This window comes from Engystomops pustulosus, chromosome 11 (assembly GCF_040894005.1).
Source record: "Engystomops pustulosus chromosome 11, aEngPut4.maternal, whole genome shotgun sequence".
Lineage (NCBI taxonomy): Eukaryota > Metazoa > Chordata > Amphibia > Anura > Leptodactylidae > Engystomops > Engystomops pustulosus.
This window is the reverse complement of record NC_092421.1, coordinates 76,582,255-76,607,740: the sequence shown is the minus strand read 5'-3', so window position 1 is coordinate 76,607,740 and position 25,486 is coordinate 76,582,255. Positions and strand designations below refer to the sequence as shown.

At 45.7% G+C, this 25,486-nt stretch overlaps 1 protein-coding gene across 3 annotated transcripts in view; it reads right to left on the bottom strand.

Annotated features, from left to right (window-relative positions):
- Positions 1–3,378: 3,378 nt before the first annotated feature.
- The window catches only part of LOC140105734 (ovostatin-like), an 82,861-nt gene continuing 60,753 nt past the window's right edge, over positions 3,379–25,486 (bottom strand). For all 3 annotated transcript variants that reach the window (XM_072129762.1, XM_072129763.1, XM_072129764.1), the window contains 13 exons: positions 18,206–18,382; positions 16,726–16,804; positions 16,429–16,582; positions 14,130–14,207; positions 12,743–12,905; positions 10,078–10,289; positions 9,755–9,967; positions 9,121–9,245; positions 7,940–8,027; positions 7,759–7,827; positions 7,559–7,664; positions 4,967–5,016; positions 3,379–3,671 (listed from right to left, as the gene is read on the bottom strand). In XM_072129762.1, the coding sequence (XP_071985863.1) occupies positions 3,666–3,671; positions 4,967–5,016; positions 7,559–7,664; positions 7,759–7,827; positions 7,940–8,027; positions 9,121–9,245; positions 9,755–9,967; positions 10,078–10,289; positions 12,743–12,905; positions 14,130–14,207; positions 16,429–16,582; positions 16,726–16,804; positions 18,206–18,382 (1,520 nt within the window). In that variant the 3' untranslated portion in view covers positions 3,379–3,665. The remainder of the gene's footprint in view (positions 3,672–4,966; positions 5,017–7,558; positions 7,665–7,758; positions 7,828–7,939; positions 8,028–9,120; positions 9,246–9,754; positions 9,968–10,077; positions 10,290–12,742; positions 12,906–14,129; positions 14,208–16,428; positions 16,583–16,725; positions 16,805–18,205; positions 18,383–25,486) is intronic.

Below are 25,486 nucleotides of genomic sequence, written 5' to 3'. Positions count from 1 at the left end.
CCTCCTATTACATTAACAGATACGCCACCTCCCCTTCTATTACATATACACATACACCAACTCCCCTCCTATTACATATATACATACACCACCTCCTCTCCTATTACATATACACATACACCACCTCCTCTCCTATTACATATACACGTACACCACCTCCCCTCCTATTACATATACACATACACCAACTCCCCTCCTATTACATATATACATACACCACCTCCTCTCCTATTACTTATACATATACACCACCTCCTCTCCTATTACATATACACATACACCACCTCCCCTCCTATTACATATACACATACACCACCTCAACTCCTGTTACATATACACATACACCACCTCCCCTCCTATTACATATATACACATACACCACCGCCCTCCTATTACATATACACATACACCACCTCCTCTCCTATTACATATATACACATACACCACCTCCTCTCCTATTACATATACACATACACCACCTCCCCTCCTATTACATATATACATACACCACCTCCCCTCCTATTACATATACACATACACCACCTCCCCTCCTATTACATATATACACATACACCACCTCCCCTCCTATTACATATACACATACACCACCTCCTCTCCTATTACATATACACATACACCACCTCCCCTCCTATTACATATATACATACACCACCTCCCCTCCTATTACATATACACATACACCACCTCCTCTCCTATTACATATACACATACACCACCTCACCTCCTATTACATATACACGTACACCACCTCCCCTCCTATTACATATATACATACAACACCTCCCCTCCTATTACATATACACATACACCACTTCCCCCTCTATTACATTTTTACATACACCACCTCCTCTCCTATTACATATACACATACACCACCTCCCCTTTTATTACATATACACATACACCACCTCCTCTCCTATTACATATACACATACACCACCTCCTCTCCTATTACATGTACACATACACCACCTCCCCTCCTATTACATATATACATACACCACCTCCTCTCCTATTACCTATATACATACACCACCTCACCTCCTATTACATATACACATACACCACCTCCTCTCCTATTACATATACACATACACCACCTCCTCTCCTATTACATATATGCATTCACCACCTCCTCTCCTATTACATATACACATACACCACCTCCTCTCCTATTACATATACACATACACCACCTCCTCTCCTATTACATATATACATACACCACCTCCTCTCCTATTACATATATGCATTCACCACCTCCTCTCCAATTACATATACTCATACACCACCTCCTCTCCTATTACATATACACATACACCACCTCCTCTCCTATTACATATACACATACACCACCTCCTCTCCTATTACATATACTCATACACCACCTCCCCTCCTATTACATATACTCATACACCACCTCCCCTCCTATTACATATACTCATACACCACCTCCCCTCCTATTACATATAGACATACATACATAAAGAGTTTAAAACCTTGAATATTAATGCGCCAATCATGTGCTTCATCGAGCCATGTCTCCGCTGCACCAACAACATCTAACTGTTCCTCTAATTCCAGAACCTTAAGCTCAACCTTAAGCTCACCCACTACTAGCTGGTCTGCTCCTCGGGCTGTTAGGGAGAGCAGGATCCACTAGGCTGCCTTTTCTGACACTGAAGTCCTTGCATCATTGCACAATTTTGCAATTTTGCTCCAGCCCTCTTGGCTTACTTTACCACCCTCCACCCTGGTTGAATCCACCTCAAACGCAATCTGCAATCTTTCTGCAATCTTTGCTCTGAGCCAGCAATGGTTAACTCTAATTATCAGAGCTCTGCCCAGCCCACCTGGCTCCCTGCGTGCGCTGTCCTGATTGCTGATTAAAGATTTTCTTGCTAGCTTTCTTGTCTGTGCTATGAGTCTCTACTGGTTTTTTAATACTTGGCTTACATTCTTGACTATTTTTCTGTGTATGCATTCTGTACTTTATATACTAGCTCTGATTGTTGACCCTCCCTTAGTTTCATTTATATGTCTTGTTACATGTCCATACTAGTGCAGGGAGGGACCTTCTTTGTGGTTGTACCGCATCGCCTACCATTTGCAGATGCGAGCATGCCAGGCTGTTGGGGATCTGTTTTGTTTGTTGTCCGGTGTCCCCATTACAGGATGTTAGAAGGTATGTGCCAAAGTTTTGCCCATTCATCCAAAAGAGCAATGCTGAAGATAGACACTGATGTCGGACGAGAAAACTTTGTCTTGCATTCTGTTTTCTAGTCCACCACTAAGGTGCTCCAAGGTGTCAAGGTCACGGATCTGTGCCGGTTAGTGAAGATCTTCCATACCATATTGTACTCACCCAACCAGGCCAATATGATAGCTTTATGCACTAAACCCGTCAGCACTCAGCTTATCACTACTCTGTCACTTTTTGGTCTCCTACTTCATGGCCATTTTGCATTGGTAGCTCACAGCTTCCATTTGCCAATTATTAATTTCTTGACTTGATTTCATAAATTCTCAAACAACCTTCTCAAGGACCTTCAAAAGTCTTGAAATTGCTCTTGTGTACATGTCTATTTCATGGGTGAAGGTCCTTCTCAGCATAAATTTGGTGGGTGGTGTGAGTGGACATGGACCCCCTAGAAGGCTTGGACAACCTCCCTCTCCCATGCTGGCAGCATAAGAGAGGTAAGTGACGTCACGTGAGAGGTACAATGTCTCCTCTAGTTTAAGTTTTTTTCTTAAAATGAAGTGAGGGTCCATCCCACCTGCACACGTCATGTCACGTCACATTCATTCCAGACGAGTATCTGTCCTTCCCCTCCATCTACTTCTTCTGTTGGACTTTATGGACTATGTGGCACCTAATGCCCAAAGAGGTTGATATTTATTGAATTTCTCCTTAATTGCCCCCAGGAGGTTAAAAACAAGACGTTCCTCTGTCCTTACCTCCGGTCCAGTGTGGTGCTGTTCTGATACTGCTTGTACTTGATGGGTATTTTGATAAGAAAATAGCTAAGAATAAGCCATCAGTGGTCCTTACCTGGTGCTAGTTGGAGCATCTCCTCTACATTTCGATACATTCTATCTGCCTGAGGACTTGTTTTTACCTGGATTGGTTTGGCTTTCTACTTGCGGAATGTCCTGGCACTATATCCGGTATTTCTAGTCCTCTCTTACTGACCCCATCTTTATTGGCCAACGTGTCGCATGTCCAGGTTCTCAATGATAGATGAACCTTCTCTAGATGTTTAGAGCTTGTCCACGGGGCCGTGAGCCGAGCTTAATAGATATCTCTGTGTATTTCAAGAAACTTATCCAAGCAAAAATGAAAGCCGGGCACAACACTGGAGACTAAAATGCGTAATTTATTCAATAAAGATTGATTATTACATATGAGACCATGAGAATAGCGAAAAGTCACCTCCATTCATGGTTGAATCAAAATCTAATCTTGTATCTGCAAAGCACAAAAGCCCTAAATGCATGCTGGGAAATCTTTTTTTTTTTGTATCCATCAGTTCTTCTCATCGAAGTTTCAGTCTTACAATGTGATCACTAAGATCTACAACTATTGTAAGTGTAGCAGGATATCTTATATCCCAATATGTGATCCCAGACTGAAGCCAACAAGATTACTCCTAGAGAAAGAGACACATAACCAGTTATTATCAGATGGGTTTATGGTTCCTAACATGTCTAATAACATATAAAACACTCAAAAAGTTACATTGTATATCACAACTAGAGATGAGCTTGATGCTCGCTCGAGTATTAAGGTACTCGAAACGGCTCGTTGCTCGAACGAATATTTCCCCTGCTCGAGATCGAGCATTTAATTAAAAAAACACAGTGAAGAACAATGAAGAATAGAATAAAAACAGTGAACACAGTGACCACGGGATCATTTAAGTGAAAAACACAGTGAAGAACACAGTGAAGAATAGATTACAGATGTTCGGCACATCTGCTTACTTGTCGGGAGATACGCGTGGAACGGTGCGAACAAAATACTATGTGAAGAACAATATATATGTGTGAAGAACACGGTGAGCAGGACAGAGACACCGGGGAGCAGCAGCACAGAGACACCAGGGAGCCGCAGCACAGAGACACCGGGGAAGCGGCAGCACGGAGACATGGGGCAGCATGGAGACATGGGGCAGCAGGGAGACATGGGGCAGCACGGAGACATGGGGCAGCACGGAGACATGGGGCAGCACGGAGACATGGGGCAGCACGGAGACATGGGGCAGCACGGAGACATGGGGCAGCACGGAGACATGGGGCAGCACGGAGACATGGGGCAGCAGGGAGACATGGGGCAGCACGGAGACATCGGGCAGCAGGGAGACATCGGGCAGCACGGAGAGATCGGGGAGACTTCAGTGGAAGAAGAGCAGCGGATCCTGGGACAGCGTATCTCCCGACAAGTAAGCAGATGTGCCGAACATCTGCAATCTATTCTGCACTGTGTTTTTCTCTTAAATGATCCTGTGGTCACTGTGTTCACTGTTTTTATTCTATTCTTCACTGTTCTTCACATCTGCTAACTTGTCGGGAGATAATATACGCGCGGAACAGTGAAGAATAGACTGCAGATGTTTGCATACATCTGATAACTTATCAGAAGACATTCTTTTTCAGTTAATTAACACATTTTATTCCCGAACAATGGTCCCTTTGATAAATGCTTGAGTCTCCCATTGACTTCAATGGGGCTCGTTATTCGAGACGAGCACTCGAGCATCTGGAAAAGTTTGTCTCGAATAACGAGCACCCGAGCATTTTAGTGCTCGCTCCTCTCTAATCACAACCAAAATGACAAGGGCTGTAGAGGCAGCCTACTGACATTACCGGCTGTGAGAAATGTCCTATTTTCTTGGATGTGATGAATATAACTTACAAATCTATAATATTAGGAAAGTTTTCTTACCAAAGCATTAGGTGCGCAGGGATAGCTGTAGCTTTGAGAAGCTGCAACACCTACAAATGACAAGAACAATAAATATTCAATACATTGAGTAATAGACAATGGTCTTGAATTGCCATAAAGAAAAAAATAGGGGGTCATTTATCTTCTCCCTGTTTCTTTGCTAATTTATCAATGTCGTTTTTTTTCCCTTGTGTTAATTTTTTTTTAATTTGTCACAAATGTCTCAAAAATGTCACTGAAATGTCTCAAGTCATTTCTTTCCATAGTCTAAGTTTTCCTTTAAGGACATCTACCATCAGGATCATGGATTATAAACCAAGTGACCCCTTTATCAGGATCTGCTCTTCTTTTAACTTCTTATGCCCTTCATTTTTAAGAAAATATGCTTTAAAAACTATGCAAATGAGCCTGAGGGGCTCTAGTCTCCATTAACTTTTATGGAGAGTGGAGCCCCTCAGGATCATTTGCATAATTTTGTACGCTTTTTTTTTCTTAAAAACAAAGGCATAAAAAGCTAAAAGAATACCAGATCCTGACAAAGAGGGTCACATTGCAGCATGTAAGTATACTTGGTTTATAATCCATAATCCTGATGGTAGATTTCCTTTAAGGTTGAATTTTTTTGCATCCAAAAATGTCGCAAATTTGAGACAATTTGAAATGATAAATGCCATCTGTGAATAGAAGATAAATGTCTCCTACCGGCGAAAAACAAATGTCTGGCGGACATTTCAAAATGTCCATAAAAAAAGCGCAAAAATTGTGATGCGTCCAAAAAAATTCTCAAAGAAGAAGAAAAAACAATAAAAAAGATCAATAAATAAAGATAAATGACCCCCAAAGAGATCAAGATGCTTCTGTGATTTATCTGCAAAAGGGAAAACCAACAGAATCAAAAACCAAGTGATTTTAGGTTTTGTTCTGGTCGGTTACATATGACTCCTTTAATCTTAAGGACACGGCCTGGATCGGCCTCCAGGACCCTTTTCAGGACCGTTTTTTACGTTTTCCCTGCCCAAATTGCAAAAAACATAACATTTTTATTTTTTTATCTGACATGGGCATGTGAGGGCTTGTTTTTTGCAGTAAGATTTGTATTTTCCAATGGGTTAATTTTTATGGTCAAAAAAGCCTGATGATTCAAACTTATTAGCTTTTTCCTGCAATGGAACAGAATAAAACTGCTGTTTTGCCCCTTGTTTTTTTAATTAGCGCACTTCACCGTACAGTATAATAAATAGGATTAGTACGATAAAGGAGACAGCGAACATAGACAGGTTTTCTTATGTTTTACTACTTTATCATATTAAAAACCTCTTTTGTAAGGGGCAGCGCCAGCACCAGGTTTAAGTAGGCCCCTGAGCGACACAGCCTTAGTGGGCCCCTTAGTGGGCCTCCCCCCAATAGCAAGACTGTAGCTCCCCCAACTCAAAGTAACCACACTGTCCCACCCCCTGTAGCCACACTGTCCCCCTACAAGCCACATTCCATTAGCCACACTGTCCCCCCCTGGGTAGTCATACCCCCCCCCCCCTTCATAGCCACACTGTCCGTTCCCCCCACAGCCACAATGCTGTCCTCTACATAGCCACACATAGCCATAATACAAACTGCTCCCCCCACCCCCGTAGCCAAATTGTTCCCCCCACCCATAAGACACACTGCTCCCCGTAGCCTCATTGTTCCCCCCACCCATAAGACACACTGCTCCCCCCACCCCCGTAGCCTCATTGTTCCCCCCACCCATAAGACACACTGCTCCCCCCACCCCCGTAGCCACATTGTTCCCCCCACCCATAAGACACACTGCTCCCCCCACCCCCGTAGCCTCATTGTTCCCCCCACCCATAAGACACACTGCCCCCTTCATAAGGCACACTGCCCCCCCATAAGGCACACTGCCCCACCCCCATAAGGCACACTACCCAACCCCCATAAGGCACACTGCCCCCCCAAAAAGGCACACTTCCCCCCCCCATAAGGCACACTGCCCCCCCCATAAGGCACACTGCCCCCCCCCCCATAAGGCACACTGCCCCCACCCCCCGCCATAAGGCACATTGCCCCCCCCCATAAGGCACACCTTTTCCCTTTGCCTCTCTCCTTAGCTGCCACGGTTGTGCTTGATCACAGCAGTTAAGCGGTTAAACTGCGCGGCAAGGAAAGATCTCCTTGCTGAGCAGATGCAGTCTGTAACAGCGACTCTACTGCTGGAGATCAACAGGACGATATAGATCGTCCTAATGCGGCAACGACCCATGAATTAGGATAACCCATATCATCTTATTTCCATTACTAGTTAATGGACCCAAGTGTAACTCCCCAGTAACTTCCTATGGGGTCACGCTGGATCCTTCAGACACTACCAGGCCCATGTGCCATAAATCCTTCATCAGCCTGGTGTTTTATTCCTACCATAACCATCAGTATTGAGTCTGGATACAGTATATACGTTACGGCACATTTCAGCTCCTTATCCTAACCCATCACCGGACTACAAGTAAGGAAAACAGTCTCCGAGTTATGTGTCCAAGTGTAGCGACATCTGGAGAATGGTGGGGCTCATATCATCCATACTGTATATAACCTTACGGGAATTGTAGAAATCCGCTGCGATAACAGAGCTGCCACTGTAGAGCATTGCTCTTTGGTCCAGGAAACATTCCATGGAGAAGCAGATCTCTTCATTAGGTTTCATCTGTACAATAAGAACAAATGTTACACTCGATATTCACTGATTTCATTGATTGGGAAGTTAGAAGAGGATGGAAGAAAAGTTCTCGCAGACTTACTTTTTCCAGATAAAGATAAACATGATTTTCGTCCAATCCATACTCAGAGAACTGTCCACTGGCCACCAACTGATCAGAGAAGATAATATAAGGTCATTGTATCACTTTTAAGTTTCATGTCAAACAGTATCTGAAAGGCCTAAGGACCACACTTGGTTTCATCCAAGGTCCTGACACTCACATCGTAGATTGCCTGCTGGTTGGGTGAATATCCAGTTAAAATCTTTACGTCAAAATATACCATATTGGTTTCTCCTTCACCCGTGTAACTAAAAAAGGGAAATTGAGAAAAGATATAAGAAAATGATTCCATGTTCTGGTCTTCAGGTGACCACGAGTGGTGTATATATAGTGGCATCGACTTCTACATTACGTAGAAAGTTTGTCGCCATAGTAGACTGGGCAGGTGGAGGGTGACAACTTACTGTAATGATCACAATGACCTTGCTATGAACAGGTCCTTGTTCGAACCAACCAAAGCAGAACTCTTATACCATGGACGCCATGAGATTATTGAAGTGCGTGGAGAAAAGTGAAGCTCCTACACCCAATACTTTCCATGGCCAAGGCCACCATTATAGAAAGATGGAAATTTCCAAACCGGGGCACAAAATTTATGGCTTTTAGAAGGCTTTTTGATCTTGTCATGTATCAAAAGTGGTATGGACTCTCGTGATAGGGATGTAATATTACCCCTGTACAAGGCACTGGTTCGGCCTCACCTGGAATATGCTGTTCAGTTCTGGGCTCCGGTCCATAAAAAGGATTCCCTGGAGCTGGAGGGGGTTCAACGTAAAGCCACAAAAATGATAAGGGGTACGGAGGGTCTTAGTTATGAGGAAAGATTAAAACAACTAGATTTATTTAGTCTGGAAAAGAGACGACTACGAGGGGACATGATTAATTTATATAAATATATGAATGGTCCATACAAAAAATATGGTGGTAAGTTGTTTCAGATGAAATCAAATCAAAAGACGAGGGGGCACTGTCTCTGTCTGGAGAAAACAAGGTTTAATCACCGGAGGCGACAGGGCTTCTTTACTATGAGAACTGTCAATCTGTGGAATAGCCGAGCTCAGGCGCTGGTCACAGCAGGGACAGCAGAGAGCTTCAAGAAGGGTCTAGATGCCTTTTTACACCTAAATAACATTGATGGTTGTGTTATATAGAATTGTTTCCCCTAAATCCCTTCCTCATCCAATCCCTACCCTTCCTTGGTTGAACTTGATGGACAAGTGTCTTTTTTCAACCGTATAAACTATGAAACTATGAAACTATAAATGACGTAGCCTTCAAAACGAGTCACCATGGAGGATTGTAATGTAGGGAGAGGGAGGAGTATGAGCTGCAGGGACTTACGTGGCACAGACTGTGATGTTGATGACTGGAGCTACTCCATCGGTACAGCTCTCAGCCTCCGTAGTGACTGTCAGAGAGATGAGGTTGCCGTCGTTTGATACCTTCCTGTGGAAATCTGCTATAAACTATAGAGAGAAACCCATGCTCAGGATTTGTCAAGGTTCTTTGTCAATATAATTTTGCGTTATCACAATATATCATGAGAAGTTGCTCGTTTCACTTCCGAATTATCTGAACTTGGCCAAACTGAAATGTCCACAGTAAAGAATTGACCTGAAATAGTGGGGCAGATTTACTTACCCGGTCCATTCGCGATCCAGCGGTGCGTTCTCTGCGGTGGATTCGGGTCTTCAGGCGATTCACTAAAGTAGTTCCTCCGACGTCCACCAGGACGGTTTTTCTGAATCCGTCGGGTTTTCGTATGGCCACGCCCCCCCCCACCACGATTTCCGTCGCGTGCATGCCGGCGCCGATGCGCCACAATCCGATCGCGTGCGCCAAAATCCCGGGGCAATACAGGGAAAATCGTCGCAAAACTGAAAAATTCGTGCAAACCCGCCGGAAAAAACGCGATTCGGGCCCTTAGTAAATGACTCCCATTATGTAGATATTGCGACAAGAAGGCAAATCTTACCTGTATCTGGGGGTTTCCCACTCCGGCAACGGAAACTGAGAAAGTCCCAGGTCCAGGCAGTAGGACTCTCTGAAGCACCAGTCTGTTCACATTGGTGGCCGTGATGTGAGCGACTACATTGTCTCCTGAAGTCACAGTAACCTCAACATTGATGTTTTCCACATAGACAATTTTGCCGAAGATAGTTAGGGCTTCGACGACCACTATTGTGTCCTATTAGAAAGAGACAAAATTAATATTGTGCTCCAATTTGGATATTTTAAGGACAAAAAAAATATATATCAAAAAATATTGAGCAGGGTCTTTCTTTAGCCTTCATTTACCACTGTTGATGTCCAACCACCAGTGCCGCCCTGAATTTCACACAACCAGTAGGATATTTGGGCAAGGAAATCCAAATCCAAATCTCCAGAGCCCATCAGGAAGCCCAACATAGCGTTAGCTGTGATGACCACATCGGCCGTAGTGTAGCGATTGGATAGGAAATAATATGGACTTGGTATTGATTGTTCATATAGCCAGAATATGCCTCCATCTATAGGAAAGACAAATATCAGATATACATTGTGTATTAATATTATAGTAGAACTATATGGAGGTATTTATTTATAGATCGATGTGTTTGCATCCCCCCCCCACCCCCACCATGGATCCCTTACATGAAGGGTCCTGAGGGTCCCTACAGATTTAGTAATTGGATTTGTTAAAGGACATCTACCCCCAATGTAGACTGTCACCGATATTAACGCTCATCACCTAAGGGGTTAACCGCCACCGTTTTTCCTATTCTTCAGGAATGGGCGAAGAAACAACGTTCTAGAAATATGCTAATGAGCCGTCTACGTCAGCGCTTCCAGGCTAAATTATTCGCACCCCCTTTCTAGAAATGTACCGGCGCCAGCGATATCGCGATATATCACAAATATCACAATCTCCGGGCGGTTGCGCAGTGTGTCGAGCTACCACGCATGCGCAAGCTCTGGGTGATGAATACGCTGGTGGGCGGGACCAGGAAATGAGCTTTAATGAAGGGGGCGTGCATAATTTAGCAGCTCATTAGCATATTACTATAAAGTTGTTTCTGCAGTGTATCGCCCGTTCCTGAAGATAAGAAAAAAGGGTCCGGTTAACCCCTTAATGTGTCAGGCATTACATTGGTGACAGTCTGGTGTCCTTTAAGGCTTTCTGAGAATATTTCTGTATATGCCTCAGCGACTTGTGACAACTGGGTGTTAACATTTCCTGTGGCAATTGGGTGTGGCCCCTCTACACCTGCACCCTACAATCAGAATTGAAAAGTACAAAGTATTTCCTTTCCAACCCTCTAGACAATGGGTTTGGCAACAAATATAGTAACAATATGGTAAAGAGGGGGGGGGGGGGGCTCATAGGGTTACACTGTAATGTAACAAAATAGATGTCTGGGTGTCCATATAGATGGAAGTCCTTGTTAGCCCGGCTCTGCTCCTCTCCTCTGAACCTTCTGGGGTCGCTCCACGTGTAGCCGGGCTTCCAATTTTTCAGACCATAGAGAAAATTCGCTCGAAATTGTGTCCAACTAAATTTTATTTCACATTAAAATGTTTTACAATAAAAGCGAATTGTAAAAGGTTTTCATAAAATCTTAAAAGCTACGCGTTTCCATGTCAGAAACACCGACCACTTTATCAAGCTTATTAGAAGATAGAAAACTCTGCACCGTCTGCTCTGGCGAAAATGGCGCCTAAATCCGCTCCGAAACGTCATTATTCCGAATTGTTTATTCTTGTCCCATTCGTAAATTAGTGATGTCGTTCCTATTGTCTTCTATGGAGTCTTCTACAAGCAATGGGAGATTGGTTCTCTGTCGCCCTCGTGTGGTGAGATTTGGGTATAACGTGGATTGTTCTTCTCTGCTCAGATCAAGGCGACTGTGGACTTTACCGCCCTCGTGTGGTGAAGTTGATGTGTTGCATGAGATGACTTCTAACTGCTAGGACCACAATTATGATCGTGCAGAGAGTGCGGAAGGTTTCTGGGGAGTCGCAAATCATTTCCCTTCCATAATCATATGAAGATCATAATGGAAGAAGAAAGCCGACAGAAGGTGCCTGAGCATCGTTATATGTAATCCAGACGAATTTGCAAATAATTTCTGTGGCTTCATTTAGTCCGTAGGCAACCAGTGTGTTTCACTTATACATCCAATAAATATTTAACATTTTTCGAAGCGATTTTATACGCCTTCCGGTATTCGGCCGATAGGTGTAATGTGTATGCGTTTTTTTTTTCTTCTTCCATCTGGATCTGAATATACAAGGAACAATCCATGTTATACGCAAATCTCACCACACGAGGGCGACAGAGAACCAATCTCCCATTGCTTGTAGAAGACTCCATAGAAGACAATAGGAACGACGTCACGAATTTATGAACGGGACAACAATAAACAATTCGGAATAATGAGGTTTTGGAGCGGATTTTGGCGCCATTTTCGGCAGAAACGGCCAGTGCAGAGTTTTTTTAATCTTCTAATAAGCCTGATAAAGAGGTCGGTGTTTCTGACCTGGAAACGCGTAGCTTTAAGATTTTTATGAAAACCTTTTACAATTCGCTTGTATTGTAAAACATTTTATTGTGAAATAAAATTTAGTTGGGCCAAATTTTGAGCGAATTGTGTCTATGGTCTGAAAAATTGGAAGCCCGGCTACACGTGGAGCGCAACGTTTTCTCCGTTTTTTTCTCTGATTGAAATCAACATGGTAAAGAGGACATTTCCACCATCCCTCCATCAACTCCATAAATTCCAGTGTAGTCATTAATATCGTTATCTCTACTGCCAGGTCGGCTTCTATCCCAGAGCACCCAACATATTCGGTAATAAACCAACCCTAAGACTTTGCTAAATGCAGGTTGTTACTAAGAGGAACCTAGATGTCTGGTGAAGCAGATGAGTAGGACACCCCCTGCATCAGATCTCTAATGAATGGACCTCCAGGCTTACAATACCTCTGTTATTCATCCGAGCCATCAGATAATCCCTTGCGTTTTCCCATAATGGTGATATCTTGGCCACAGCTGCAGCGTGGAACACATGGGCGATTGTGATCATGTCCAGATCCTCAATCACAACGTTCTCCAAACATCTAATAAGACCTTCTATCAATGTATCCTAAAAATAAAAGGCACAATATGTGGGCGGTGCTGAACTGTGCAAGGAGTCGGAATGCAAAAAATTGAATTAAGGAGAAGCTACAAAATCATACAGAGCAAATCGACAAGTCCTCGGCTTCTAGTTTTTGGGCAGTGGTCAGGTCACAAGGTTAAAGGTAAAACTTTACACTAAACATTAGAACTGCTCACTTCTTAGCTCCTCTCCAAGGTTAAACTACTCTGATGACTGAATTGCTTTAAAGGGGTTGTCCCACAAAAGAAAATTTGTAAATCTCCACCTCCTAAGTGATGTTCACACAATAAAGAACATTTTAACCCCATTTTACTCAGTTTTATTGCTGTTTTAGCTCCTATAACGCCCTAGGCTGCTCAGTGCAAAATCCCAGGGTGTGGGCGGGGACTCTCTAAGCAGACACATTATGATCTGTCTGGTTCTGTGGGGTGGCAATGTGATTAGATTATCAGGGTACAGGTGTATCTACACTTTCATGTGGATTCTGACATTGAACTTAAACACTGACACATAGAGAGAGAGAGGAGACAGATGAGAGATGCATGAGATGATTACACAGAGGCTGATAGACCATTACTCTGTTACACTGTGAGCTCTGCTACATCTCACATATATGTGCCTGCCTCCCCCTTCCCCCGGATCACTTATCTGCTTGTAGTTTGCAGTTCCTCTCTGCTCACGGTCTCCTGGCAGGAAGTGATCAGTGAGTGTCTCTGAGCTCCGTGGAGGGGGCGTGGCTACAGGCTCGGAGCAAAGAGAGACAGAAATCTCATCTGCATGGCGTCACACAGGAATCCAAGATGGCTTCCCCGACCCTAAGTCAGAAGTTACAGGGTCTTGTCTAGGGGCCAACTGAAACTGTGTACAGCAGGACTGATAGATATCTGTGAAATTCTGCATTTTTGTAACTTTACAAAGGCAACCGAGAAAATCTTCAAATCCCCCCTTGGCTGCCAACTAGATGTCACCTCTGAGATGGACAATGTTGCCTGCAGTCCAGAATCTCAGGGGCTTAGTGTCAGTGATCGGATTCCCAGCAGATCTTTCTCGGGTCAAATTTTTAACCCCTCCTACTGCGCCACTTCTACACGTGGATTATTTTACTGCAGGTAATTTCTATGTTCATAACTCTGTCCCGATAACTCCTGTCTCATGTAGGTCTTAGTACACATCATAATACGCAGTCTGTTACTATTCACGTCTACTCACCCCAATGCCGTAGTGGCGAGATGGCGTTAGCCGTATGAGAAGGTACGCTGAGTAGAAGACTTCCGTGTTCTTACCATCCTGGGAGAAAAAATTAGATTATTGTAAAATTAAGTATCGGCTAAAGAACCGACAAACACGTGTCCATATACTGAACTCTTCATCTCTGCGTGGACAAATTAACCCCTTAATGCCACTGCACTTTTCCGCTTTTTTTTTTTTACTCCCCTCCTTTCAAGAACCATAACCTCTTTATCTTCCATTGCCGGAGCTGTTACGTGCGAGCGTCGCCATTTAATGTTCCAGGCTCCGCCCCGAGAATTCCAAATAGAGAACAATCGGCACGTGGGCAATTTTTTAAATGGGTTTTGTATTTATGGTTTTAACTGTACGGTGCCTTTTGTTCTTGGGATCAGTACAATCACGTAGATATCAAATGTATACATTTATGTTTTAAATCCTTAAAAAAAAATGGAAAAAACTTTAGAGAAAACAAGAGTTTGCCAAGTTTTTGTATGAACCGATATCCGATCGGAGCTTTGCCCACAGACGGTGCCTACAGACGACCCTTAGTTAAAGACGGGCCCCTCCGCCCCCTGTGACCTCTGGTCTAGAACTACATTTATAAAATATTCAGTTTCGATTTACATACAAATTCAACTTAAATTCAATAGAACATACCTATGGATCCTATCTTGTGCGTAACCCTGGGACTACCTGTACTAGGGGATAAGTCGCTGATCCGTGGGGGTCCATTGTCCGAGTGAGCAGAGCAGATAGTTGCACTTGCACCTCCTGCACTACAGGCAGTCCCCTACTTCAGGACACCCGACTTACAGATGACTCATAGTTACAGACGGACCTCTCTCCCCACTGTGACCTCTGGGGAAGTCTCTGGTTGTTACTATAGTCCCAGGCTGCAATAATCATCTTAAAATTGTCTGTAATGAAGATTTATTGATAATCCTTGGCCCCATTACAGCAAAAAAATGTGAAACTTGTCACAGGGGCCAAAAAAAAAATTTGTCTGGATCTACAATTATAAAATATACAGTTTCAACTTACATACAAATTCAACTTAAAGAGGACCTACCACCACGATTCTACCTATAAAGGTAGAAGGGGTGGTAGGTGGATGAATGGGACGTGAGGATTGCCCTTTTTTGGGCTAATCCTCACGTCCCGGCTATCCTTTGGTAAACTTTAATAAGTCTGTATGTAAGTCTCGTCCAGTACCCGGCGTTCTGCGCATGCGCAGTAGCACCGGCTTCGGAGCTATGGCCGCGCAACCGTAGGCCTGCGTTCTGCGCATGGACGAGGGTGCGCAGCTAAGAGGAGCTGCACAGCGAAGATTACATGGTAGGCGGAGGAACGAGGCTACTGCGGCGTGGAGTAGCTGCGACTAGTAGCCTAATGTCCGGCTACTCCACACCCTAGTAGCCTCTTAAAAAAATTTACATACAGACTTATTAAAGTTTACCAAAGGATAGCCGGGACGTGAGGATTAGCCCAAAAAAGGGCTATCCTCACGTCCCATTCATCCACCTACCACCCGTTCTACCTTTATCGGTAGAATCATGGTGGTAGGTGCCCTTTAAGAACAAACCTAAAGAACCTTTCTTCTAAGTAACCAGGGGACTGCCTGTACTAGGGGATAAGTCGCTGATCCGTGGGGGTCCATTGTCCAAGTGAGCAGAGCAGATAGTCACACATGGACCTGCTGCACTATTTAGGTCTATGGCTCTGATGGAGATAGCTGGGAGCACTACTTACCTATCTCCTTCAGTTCTATAGAAAGTGAATGGAGCGGCAGCACAGGTCTCACCTGACACTTCATTCTTTTGGGGTACAATGGGGTTAAAATGGAGTTCCCCACTGGTCAGCAAGTTATCCTTTGTTCTGTGGATAGGGGATAACTGGTTGTGAATGGACAACCCCTTGCAGTGGTTACCACCTGCAATAGGTGCCAGCGAGTAGCCCCTCTGTATGGTACCCCCTTAACGACGCAACGCAACAGTACGGAGCACATCATTATCGGCACCATGAAAGGATGTAGAGTCCTCATAAAGCAAACAAATCCCAACGTGGAAGCCCTCTCTCCCTCGGAACCTGTGTTGCTTCCCTTAGTGTCATAGCCTACGGATCAATGTTTATTTACAGGGTGTAAAACCCCTTGGATTACACCCCAGACCATCATATCCCAAAAAGTAGATGATCACATAGGCTCCTAGTCCAAGCATCTGCCCTAAGATACCTATTGGGTAGCATGACCAGTTGATGAGAAGATATAAGCGCAGGTTACCTGGTAAATATAGTACGATCCAATTGGACTGATGCAGCCAGTTGTCAAGTTTTGAAGGCGTCCTAGTTGTGCCAGCGTCTCCTGCTGAATGTCTGTATCAATGAAAATCAGATCCTGCATGCATTCAAACGCATAGAATGTGTCTGCCGTCACCCTGGAACAGAGATAATATATATCAATAAAGTGACAACATCAAATACAAAAAAAACTAGCGAGGATGAGAACCTGAGGTGCAGCCACAGAACAGAATTCAATGTCCTGGTCCTGCGGCTCACGACCCTACGGCGCTGCCCTTACCATGAATTCAGTAGAAGGCTATTTCGGAATAAAGAATATTCTCCGCCATTTCTTCTGCATCCAAGTTGACGAGCGTAACCTACAAATACATAGATAGTAACGTGACTTTGTGATAAAGTTTAACAATTCTTTATATTGAAAAAAAAAAACCAAATAGGTAGAGGGTCCTATATTCTTAGTGTCTGCGGATCTTACAGCGAACCTGTCAACAGGAAGGCCATTTTTATCCAGTGACAGGTTCCAATAGCCTGTACTATCACGCTTTTAAAAATGCCTTGGGCAACATTCTGAATACTTTCACTGCTTTATAAAAGTTTATTTCACATTGCCTGGCTCCCTGCCAGCAGTGTGTGGTGATTCTGAGGGATGGGGGGTGGGGAGTGAGCTGCAGCTGGTGTGCCTGTGTCTCAGTCTCTGCTACACACTCCTCCAGCTTCCTCCGCCCCTTTCCCTGCTCGTTTCCTGTCATGCGCATTGATTAGGCAGTGGAGGGAGGGGGATGGACTCACCACACGCTGCCGGAAGGCAGCCAGATAATGTGAAATGGACTTTTATAAAGTACTGAAATCGGGACCGCATTTGCCAAATGAGTGAATAGGGCCTAACTTTTATAAACTAAAAGTTTATATTATGAAAAATATTTAGCAAGTATTTTGTATAAAGGAAATGGTTCATTGATGGGGTTGCCAATTACTAGAATGCTGCCCCCCAGTGGAAGTCATTCCAACTTACAAGATGACTGATGTGAAGGCAGCACTTTCCTGCCAATCTGCTCAACTGATAATTTGCTAACCCAACACTGTGGACCAATTCTGTGTCTTTCACTTACAAATTCCACATCAAATTATTTGAAGATCTAAATAGGATGAAAGTCTTGGGGGACTTCCATAGAGATCTACAGAAAAGGCTTCTATCCCGAAAAGTGAAGATGATTTATGTTTTTAAAAACACGAAACAAACTAAACGAAGACACTGGGAAGATTGATCAGGGCTTGTACGTCAGTTTTCTGGTGTACAAGCCTCAAAATATTCGTATTCCCTTGTGCACAAACACTATTTTCTAGATTTGGCATGGAGGGGGGTGCCGGGGGTGCGATGCTGGGCCATCATGGGGCGTTTCTGACCAACGGGTGCACTAAAGCCCAATTCTATGCCAGACAGAACCAACTTCCCGCTAGCTATATCGGGTGGCTTGAGTGTGGGGCATGATCCGGTGGCAGACCACACACTAGTGCGTTACTGATCCCACCATAGACTTGGATAGAGATACACCCTGGTAGTTGGACGTAATCTAAACAACATCAATAGCTGGTGATTTGTCACCATATTGGTAAGTACCGGCTCTGCGTCAGGTCCATGGTTTATACAAGTTTGACCAATGACCTCCTCTGAAGGATGGGCCTCTCCATACTTCTATTAGGACTATATAAACATCAATGAATATTATTTTTTATATATCTGTTCGGGAGATCTTACTTACCAGCGATGAGAAGATTTTTTGATCTATCCAGAAGATCATTATCTATTCCACTGGTAGCTTGGAGATAGCTGATATAATGACAAACAGGAAGCAGCCGTGCAAGGTTCTGTTGGCAACATCCATCTGGCAATAACACCAGACGAACAAGATTGTCCCCCAGAGGTCCGATTATATCCGCTAAAAGTGATAAAAACAAAAAATATACGGAGCAATATAGAGAGAAATCTTATTAGTGAGAAAATACACCTCAATGTAATGGGACTGAGACCCCCCCCCCTCTATGTGTGCTCCATACACCTCAATGTAATGGCACTGTGGTGTCCCCCTCTATGTGTGCTTCATACACCTCAATGTAATGGCACTGTGGTGTCCCCCTCTATGTATGCTCCATACACCTCAATGTAATGGCACTGTGGTGTCCCCTCTATGTGTGCTCCATACACCTCAATGTAATGGCACTGTGGTGTCCCCTCTATGTGTGCTCCATACACCTCAATGTAATGGCACTGTGGTGTCCCCTCTATGTATGCTCCATACACCTCAATGTAATGGCACTGTGGTGTCCCCTCTATGTGTGCTCCATACACCTCAATGTAATGGCACTGTGGTGCCCCCCTCTATGTGTGCTCCATACACCTCAATGTAATGGCACTGTGGTGTCCCCTCTATGTGTGCTCCATACACCTCAATGTAATGGCACTGTGGTGTCCCCCTCTATGTGTGCTCCATACACCTCAATGTAATGGCACTGTGGTGCCCCCCTCTATGTGTGCTCCATACACCTCAATGTAATGGCACTGTGGTGTCCCCTCTATGTGTGCTCCATACACCTCAATGTAATGGCACTGTGGTGTCCCCTCTATGTGTGCTCCATACACCTCAATGTAATGGGACTGAGACCCCCCCCCCCTCTATGTGTGCTCCATACACCTCAATGTAATGGCACTGTGGTGTCCCCCTCTATGTGTGCTCCATACACCTCAATGTAATGGCACTGTGGTGTCCCCCTCTATGTATGCTCCATACACCTCAATGTAATGGCACTGTGGTGTCCCCTCTATGTGTGCTCCATACACCTCAATGTAATGGCACTGTGGTGCCCCCTCTATGTGTGCTCCATACACCTCAATGTAATGGCACTGTGGTGTCCCCCTCTATGTGTGCTCCATACACCTCAATGTAATGGCACTGTGGTGTCCCCCTCTATGTGTGCTCCATACACCTCAATGTAATGGCACTGTGGTGTCCCCCTCTATGTGTGCTCCATACACCTCAATGTAATGGCAGTGTGGTGCCCCCTCTATGTGTGCTCCATACACCTCAATGTAATGGCACTGTGGTGCCCCCTCTATGTGTGCTCTATACACCTCAATGTAATGGCACTGTGGTGTCCCCTCTATGTGTGCTCCATATACCTCAATGTAATGGCACTGTGGTGCCCCCCTCTATGTGTGCTCCATACACCTCAATGTAATGGCACTGTGGTTTCCCCCTCTATGTGTGCTCCATACACCTCAATGTGATGGCACTGTGGTGTCCCCTCTATGTGTGCTCCATACACCTCAATGTAATGGCACTGTGGTGTCCCCTCTATGTGTGCTCCATACACCTCAATGTAATGGCACTGTGGTGTCCACTCTATGTGTGCTCCATACACCTCAATGTAATGGCACTGTGGTGTCCCCTCTATGTGTGCTCCATACACCTCAATGTAATGGCACTGTGGTGCCCCCCTCTATGTGTGCTCCATACACCTCAATGTAATGGCACTGTGGTGCCCCCCTCTATGTGTGCTCCATACACCTCAATGTAATGGCACTGTGGTGCGCCCTCTATGTGTGCTCCATACACCTCAATGTAATGGCACTGTGGTGCCCCCTCTATGTGTGCTCCATACACCTCAATGTAATGGCACTGTGGTGTCCCCTCTATGTGTGCTCCATACACCTCAATGTAATGGCACTGTGGTGCCCCCCTCTATGTGTGCTCCATACACCTCAATGTAATGGCACTGCGGTGTCCCCCTCTATGTGTGCTCCATACACCTCAATGTAATGGCACTGTGGTGTCCCCCTCTATGTGTGCTCCATACACCTCAATGTAATGGCACTGTGGTGCCCCTTCTATGTGTGCTCCATACACCTCAATGTAATGGCACTGTGGTGTCCCCTCTATGTGTGCTCCATACACCTCAATGTAATGGCACTGTGGTGTCCCCCTCTATGTGTGCTCCATACACCTCAATGTAATGGCACTGTGGTGTCCCCCTCTATGTGTGCTCCATACACCTCAATGTAATGGCACTGTGGTGTCCCCCTCTATGTGTGCTCCATACACCTCAATGTAATGGCACTGTGGTGTCCCCTCTATGTGTGCTCCATACACCTCAATGTAATGGCACTGTGGTGTCCCCTCTATGTGTGCTCCATACACCTCAATGTAATGGCACTGTGGTGTCCCCTCTATGTGTGCTCCATACACCTCAATGTAATGGCACTGTGGTGCCCCCTCTATGTGTGCTCCATACACCTCAATGTAATGGCACTGTGGTTTCCCCCTCTATGTGTGCTCCATACACCTCAATGTAATGGCACTGTGGTGTCCCCTCTATGTATGCTCCATACACCTCAATGTAATGGCACTGTGGTGTCCCCTCTATGTGTGCTCCATACACCTCAATGTAATGGCACTGTGGTGTCCCCTCTATGTGTGCTCCATACACCTCAATGTAATGGCACTGTGGTGCCCCTCTCTATGTGTGCTCCATACACCTCAATGTAATGGCACTGTGGTGCCCCCCTCTATGTGTGCTCCAAACACCTCAATGTAATGGCACTGTGGTGTCCCCTCTATGTGTGCTCCATACACCTCAATGTAATGGCACTGTGGTGCCCCCCTCTATGTGTGCTCCATACACCTCAATGTAATGGCACTGTGGTGCCCCCCTCTATGTGTGCTCCATACACCTCAATGTAATGGCACTGTGGTGTCCCCTCTATGTGTTCTCCATACACCTCAATGTAATGGCAGTGTGGTGTCCCCCTCTATGTGTGCTCTATACACCTCAATGTAATGGCACTGTGGTGTCCCCCTCTATGTGTGCTCCATACACCTCAATGTAATGGCACTGTGGTGTCCCCTCTATGTGTGCTCCATACACCTCAATGTAATGGCACTGTGGTGTCCCCCTCTATGTGTGCTCCATACACCTCAATGTAATGGCACTGTGGTATCTCCTCTATGTGTGCTCCATACACCTCAATGTAATGGCACTGTGGTGTCCCCCTCTATGTGTGCTCCATACACCTCAATGTAATGGCACTGTGGTGTCCCCTCTATGTGTGCTCCATACACCTCAATGTAATGGCACTGTGGTGTCCCCTCTATGTGTGCTCCATACACCTCAATGTAATGGCACTGTGGTGTCCCCCTCTATGTGTGCTCCATACACCTCAATGTAATGGCACTGTGGTTCCCCCCTCTATGTGTGCTCCATACACCTCAATGTAATGGCACTGTGGTGTCCCCCTCTATGTGTGCTCCATACACCTCAATGTAATGGCACTGTGGTGTCCCCCTCTATGTGTGCTCCATACACCTCAATGTAATGGCACTGTGGTGTCCCCCTCTATGTGTGCTCCATACACCTCAATGTAATGGCACTGTGGTGTCCCCTCTATGTGTGCTCCATACACCTCAATGTAATGGCATTGTGGTGTCCTCTCTATGTGTGCTCCATACACCTCAATGTAATGGCACTGTGGTTTCCCCCTCTATGTGTGCTCCATACACCTCAATGTAATGGCACTGTGGTGCCCCCCTCTATGTGTGCTCCATACACCTCAATGTAATGGCACTGTGGTGTCCACCTCTATGTGTGCTCCATACACCTCAATGTGATGGCACTGTGGTGTCCCCCTCTATGTGTGCTCCATACACCTCAATGTAATGGCACTGTGGTGTCTCCTCTATGTGTGCTCCATACACCTCAATGTAATGGCACTGTGGTGTCCCCTCTATGTGTGCTCCATACACCTCAATGTAATGGCACTGTGGTGTCCACCTCTATGTGTGCTCCATACACCTCAATGTGATGGCACTGTGGTGTCCCCTCTATGTGTGCTCCATACACCTCAATGTAATGGCACTGTGGTGTCCCCTCTATGTGTGCTCCATACACCTCAATGTAATGGCACTGTGGTGTCCCCCTCTATGTGTGCTCCATACACCTCAATGTAATGGCACTGTGGTGTCCCCTCTATGTGTGCTCCATACACCTCAATGTAATGGCACTGTGGTGTCCACTCTATGTGTGCTCCATACACCTCAATGTAATGGCACTGTGGTGTCCCCTCTATGTATGCTCCATACACCTCAATGTAATGGCACTGTGGTGTCCCCTCTATGTGTGCTCCATACACCTCAATGTAATGGCACTGTGGTGTCCCTCTCTATGTGTGCTCCATACACCTCAATGTAATGGCACTGTGGTGCCCCCTCTATGTGTGCTCCATACACCTCAATGTAATGGCACTGTGGTGCCCCCCTCTATGTGTGCTCCATACACCTCAATGTAATGGCACTGTGGTGTCCCCTCTATGTGTGCTCCATACACCTCAATGTAATGGCACTGTGGTTTCCCCCTCTATGTGTGCTCCATACACCTCAATGTAATGGCACTGTGGTTTCCCCCTCTATGTGTGCTCCATACACCTCAATGTAATGGCACTGTGGTGTCCCCTCTATGTGTGCTCCATACACCTCAATGTAATGGCACTGTGGTGTCCCCTCTATGTGTGCTCCATACACCTCAATGTAATGGCACTGTGGTGTCCCCTCTATGTGTGCTCCATACACCTCAATGTAATGGGACTGAGACCCCCCCTCTATGTGTGCTCCATACACCTCAATGTAATGGCACTGTGGTGCCCCCTCTATGTATGCTCCATACACCTCAATGTAATGGCACTGTGGTGTCCCCTCTATGTGTGCTCCATACACCTCAATGTAATGGCACTGTGGTGCCCCCTCTATGTGTGCTCCATACACCTCAATGTAATGGCACTGTGGTGTCCCCCTCTATGTGTGCTCCATACACCTCAATGTAATGGCACTGTGGTGTCCCCCTCTATGTGTGCTCCATACACCTCAATGTAATGGCACTGTGGTGTCCCCCTCTATGTGTGCTCCATACACCTCAATGTAATGGCAGTGTGGTGCCCCCTCTATGTGTGCTCCATACACCTCAATGTAATGGCACTGTGGTGCCCCCTCTATGTGTGCTCTATACACCTCAATGTAATGGCACTGTGGTGTCCCCTCTATGTGTGCTCCATATACCTCAATGTAATGGCACTGTGGTGCCCCCCTCTATGTGTGCTCCATACACCTCAATGTAATGGCACTGTGGTTTCCCCCTCTATGTGTGCTCCATACACCTCAATGTGATGGCACTGTGGTGTCCCCTCTATGTGTGCTCCATACACCTCAATGTAATGGCACTGTGGTGTCCCCTCTATGTGTGCTCCATACACCTCAATGTAATGGCACTGTGGTGTCCACTCTATGTGTGCTCCATACACCTCAATGTAATGGCACTGTGGTGTCCCCTCTATGTGTGCTCCATACACCTCAATGTAATGGCACTGTGGTGCCCCCCTCTATGTGTGCTCCATACACCTCAATGTAATGGCACTGTGGTGCCCCCCTCTATGTGTGCTCCATACACCTCAATGTAATGGCACTGTGGTGCGCCCTCTATGTGTGCTCCATACACCTCAATGTAATGGCACTGTGGTGCCCCCTCTATGTGTGCTCCATACACCTCAATGTAATGGCACTGTGGTGTCCCCTCTATGTGTGCTCCATACACCTCAATGTAATGGCACTGTGGTGCCCCCCTCTATGTGTGCTCCATACACCTCAATGTAATGGCACTGCGGTGTCCCCCTCTATGTGTGCTCCCTACACCTCAATGTAATGGCACTGTGGTGTCCCCCTCTATGTGTGCTCCATACACCTCAATGTAATGGCACTGTGGTGCCCCTTCTATGTGTGCTCCATACACCTCAATGTAATGGCACTGTGGTGTCCCCTCTATGTGTGCTCCATACACCTCAATGTAATGGCACTGTGGTGTCCCCCTCTATGTGTGCTCCATACACCTCAATGTAATGGCACTGTGGTGTCCCCCTCTATGTGTGCTCCATACACCTCAATGTAATGGCACTGTGGTGTCCCCCTCTATGTGTGCTCCATACACCTCAATGTAATGGCACTGTGGTGTCCCCTCTATGTGTGCTCCATACACCTCAATGTAATGGCACTGTGGTTTCCCCCTCTATGTGTGCTCCATACACCTCAATGTAATGGCACTGTGGTGTCCCCTCTATGTGTGCTCCATACACCTCAATGTAATGGCACTGTGGTGCCCCCCTCTATGTGTGCTCCATACACCTCAATGTAATGGCAGTGTGGTGTCCCCCTCTATGTGTGCTCCATACACCTCAATGTAATGGCACTGTGGTGTCCCCTCTATGTGTGCTCCATACACCTCAATGTAATGGCACTGTGGTGTCCCCCTCTATGTGTGCTCCATACACCTCAATGTAATGGCACTGTGGTGTCCCCCTCTATGTGTGCTCCATACACCTCAATGTAATGGCACTGTGGTGTCCCCCTCTATGTGTGCTCCATACACCTCAATGTAATGGCACTGTGGTTTCCCCCTCTATGTGTGCTCCATACACCTCAATGTAATGGCACTGTGGTGTCCCCTCTATGTATGCTCCATACACCTCAATGTAATGGCACTGTGGTGTCCCCTCTATGTGTGCTCCATACACCTCAATGTAATGGCACTGTGGTGTCCCCTCTATGTGTGCTCCATACACCTCAATGTAATGGCACTGTGGTGCCCCTCTCTATGTGTGCTCCATACACCTCAATGTAATGGCACTGTGGTGCCCCCCTCTATGTGTGCTCCAAACACCTCAATGTAATGGCACTGTGGTGTCCCCTCTATGTGTGCTCCATACACCTCAATGTAATGGCACTGTGGTGCCCCCCTCTATGTGTGCTCCATACACCTCAATGTAATGGCACTGTGGTGCCCCCCTCTATGTGTGCTCCATACACCTCAATGTAATGGCACTGTGGTGTCCCCTCTATGTGTTCTCCATACACCTCAATGTAATGGCAGTGTGGTGTCCCCCTCTATGTGTGCTCTATACACCTCAATGTAATGGCACTGTGGTGTCCCCCTCTATGTGTGCTCCATAC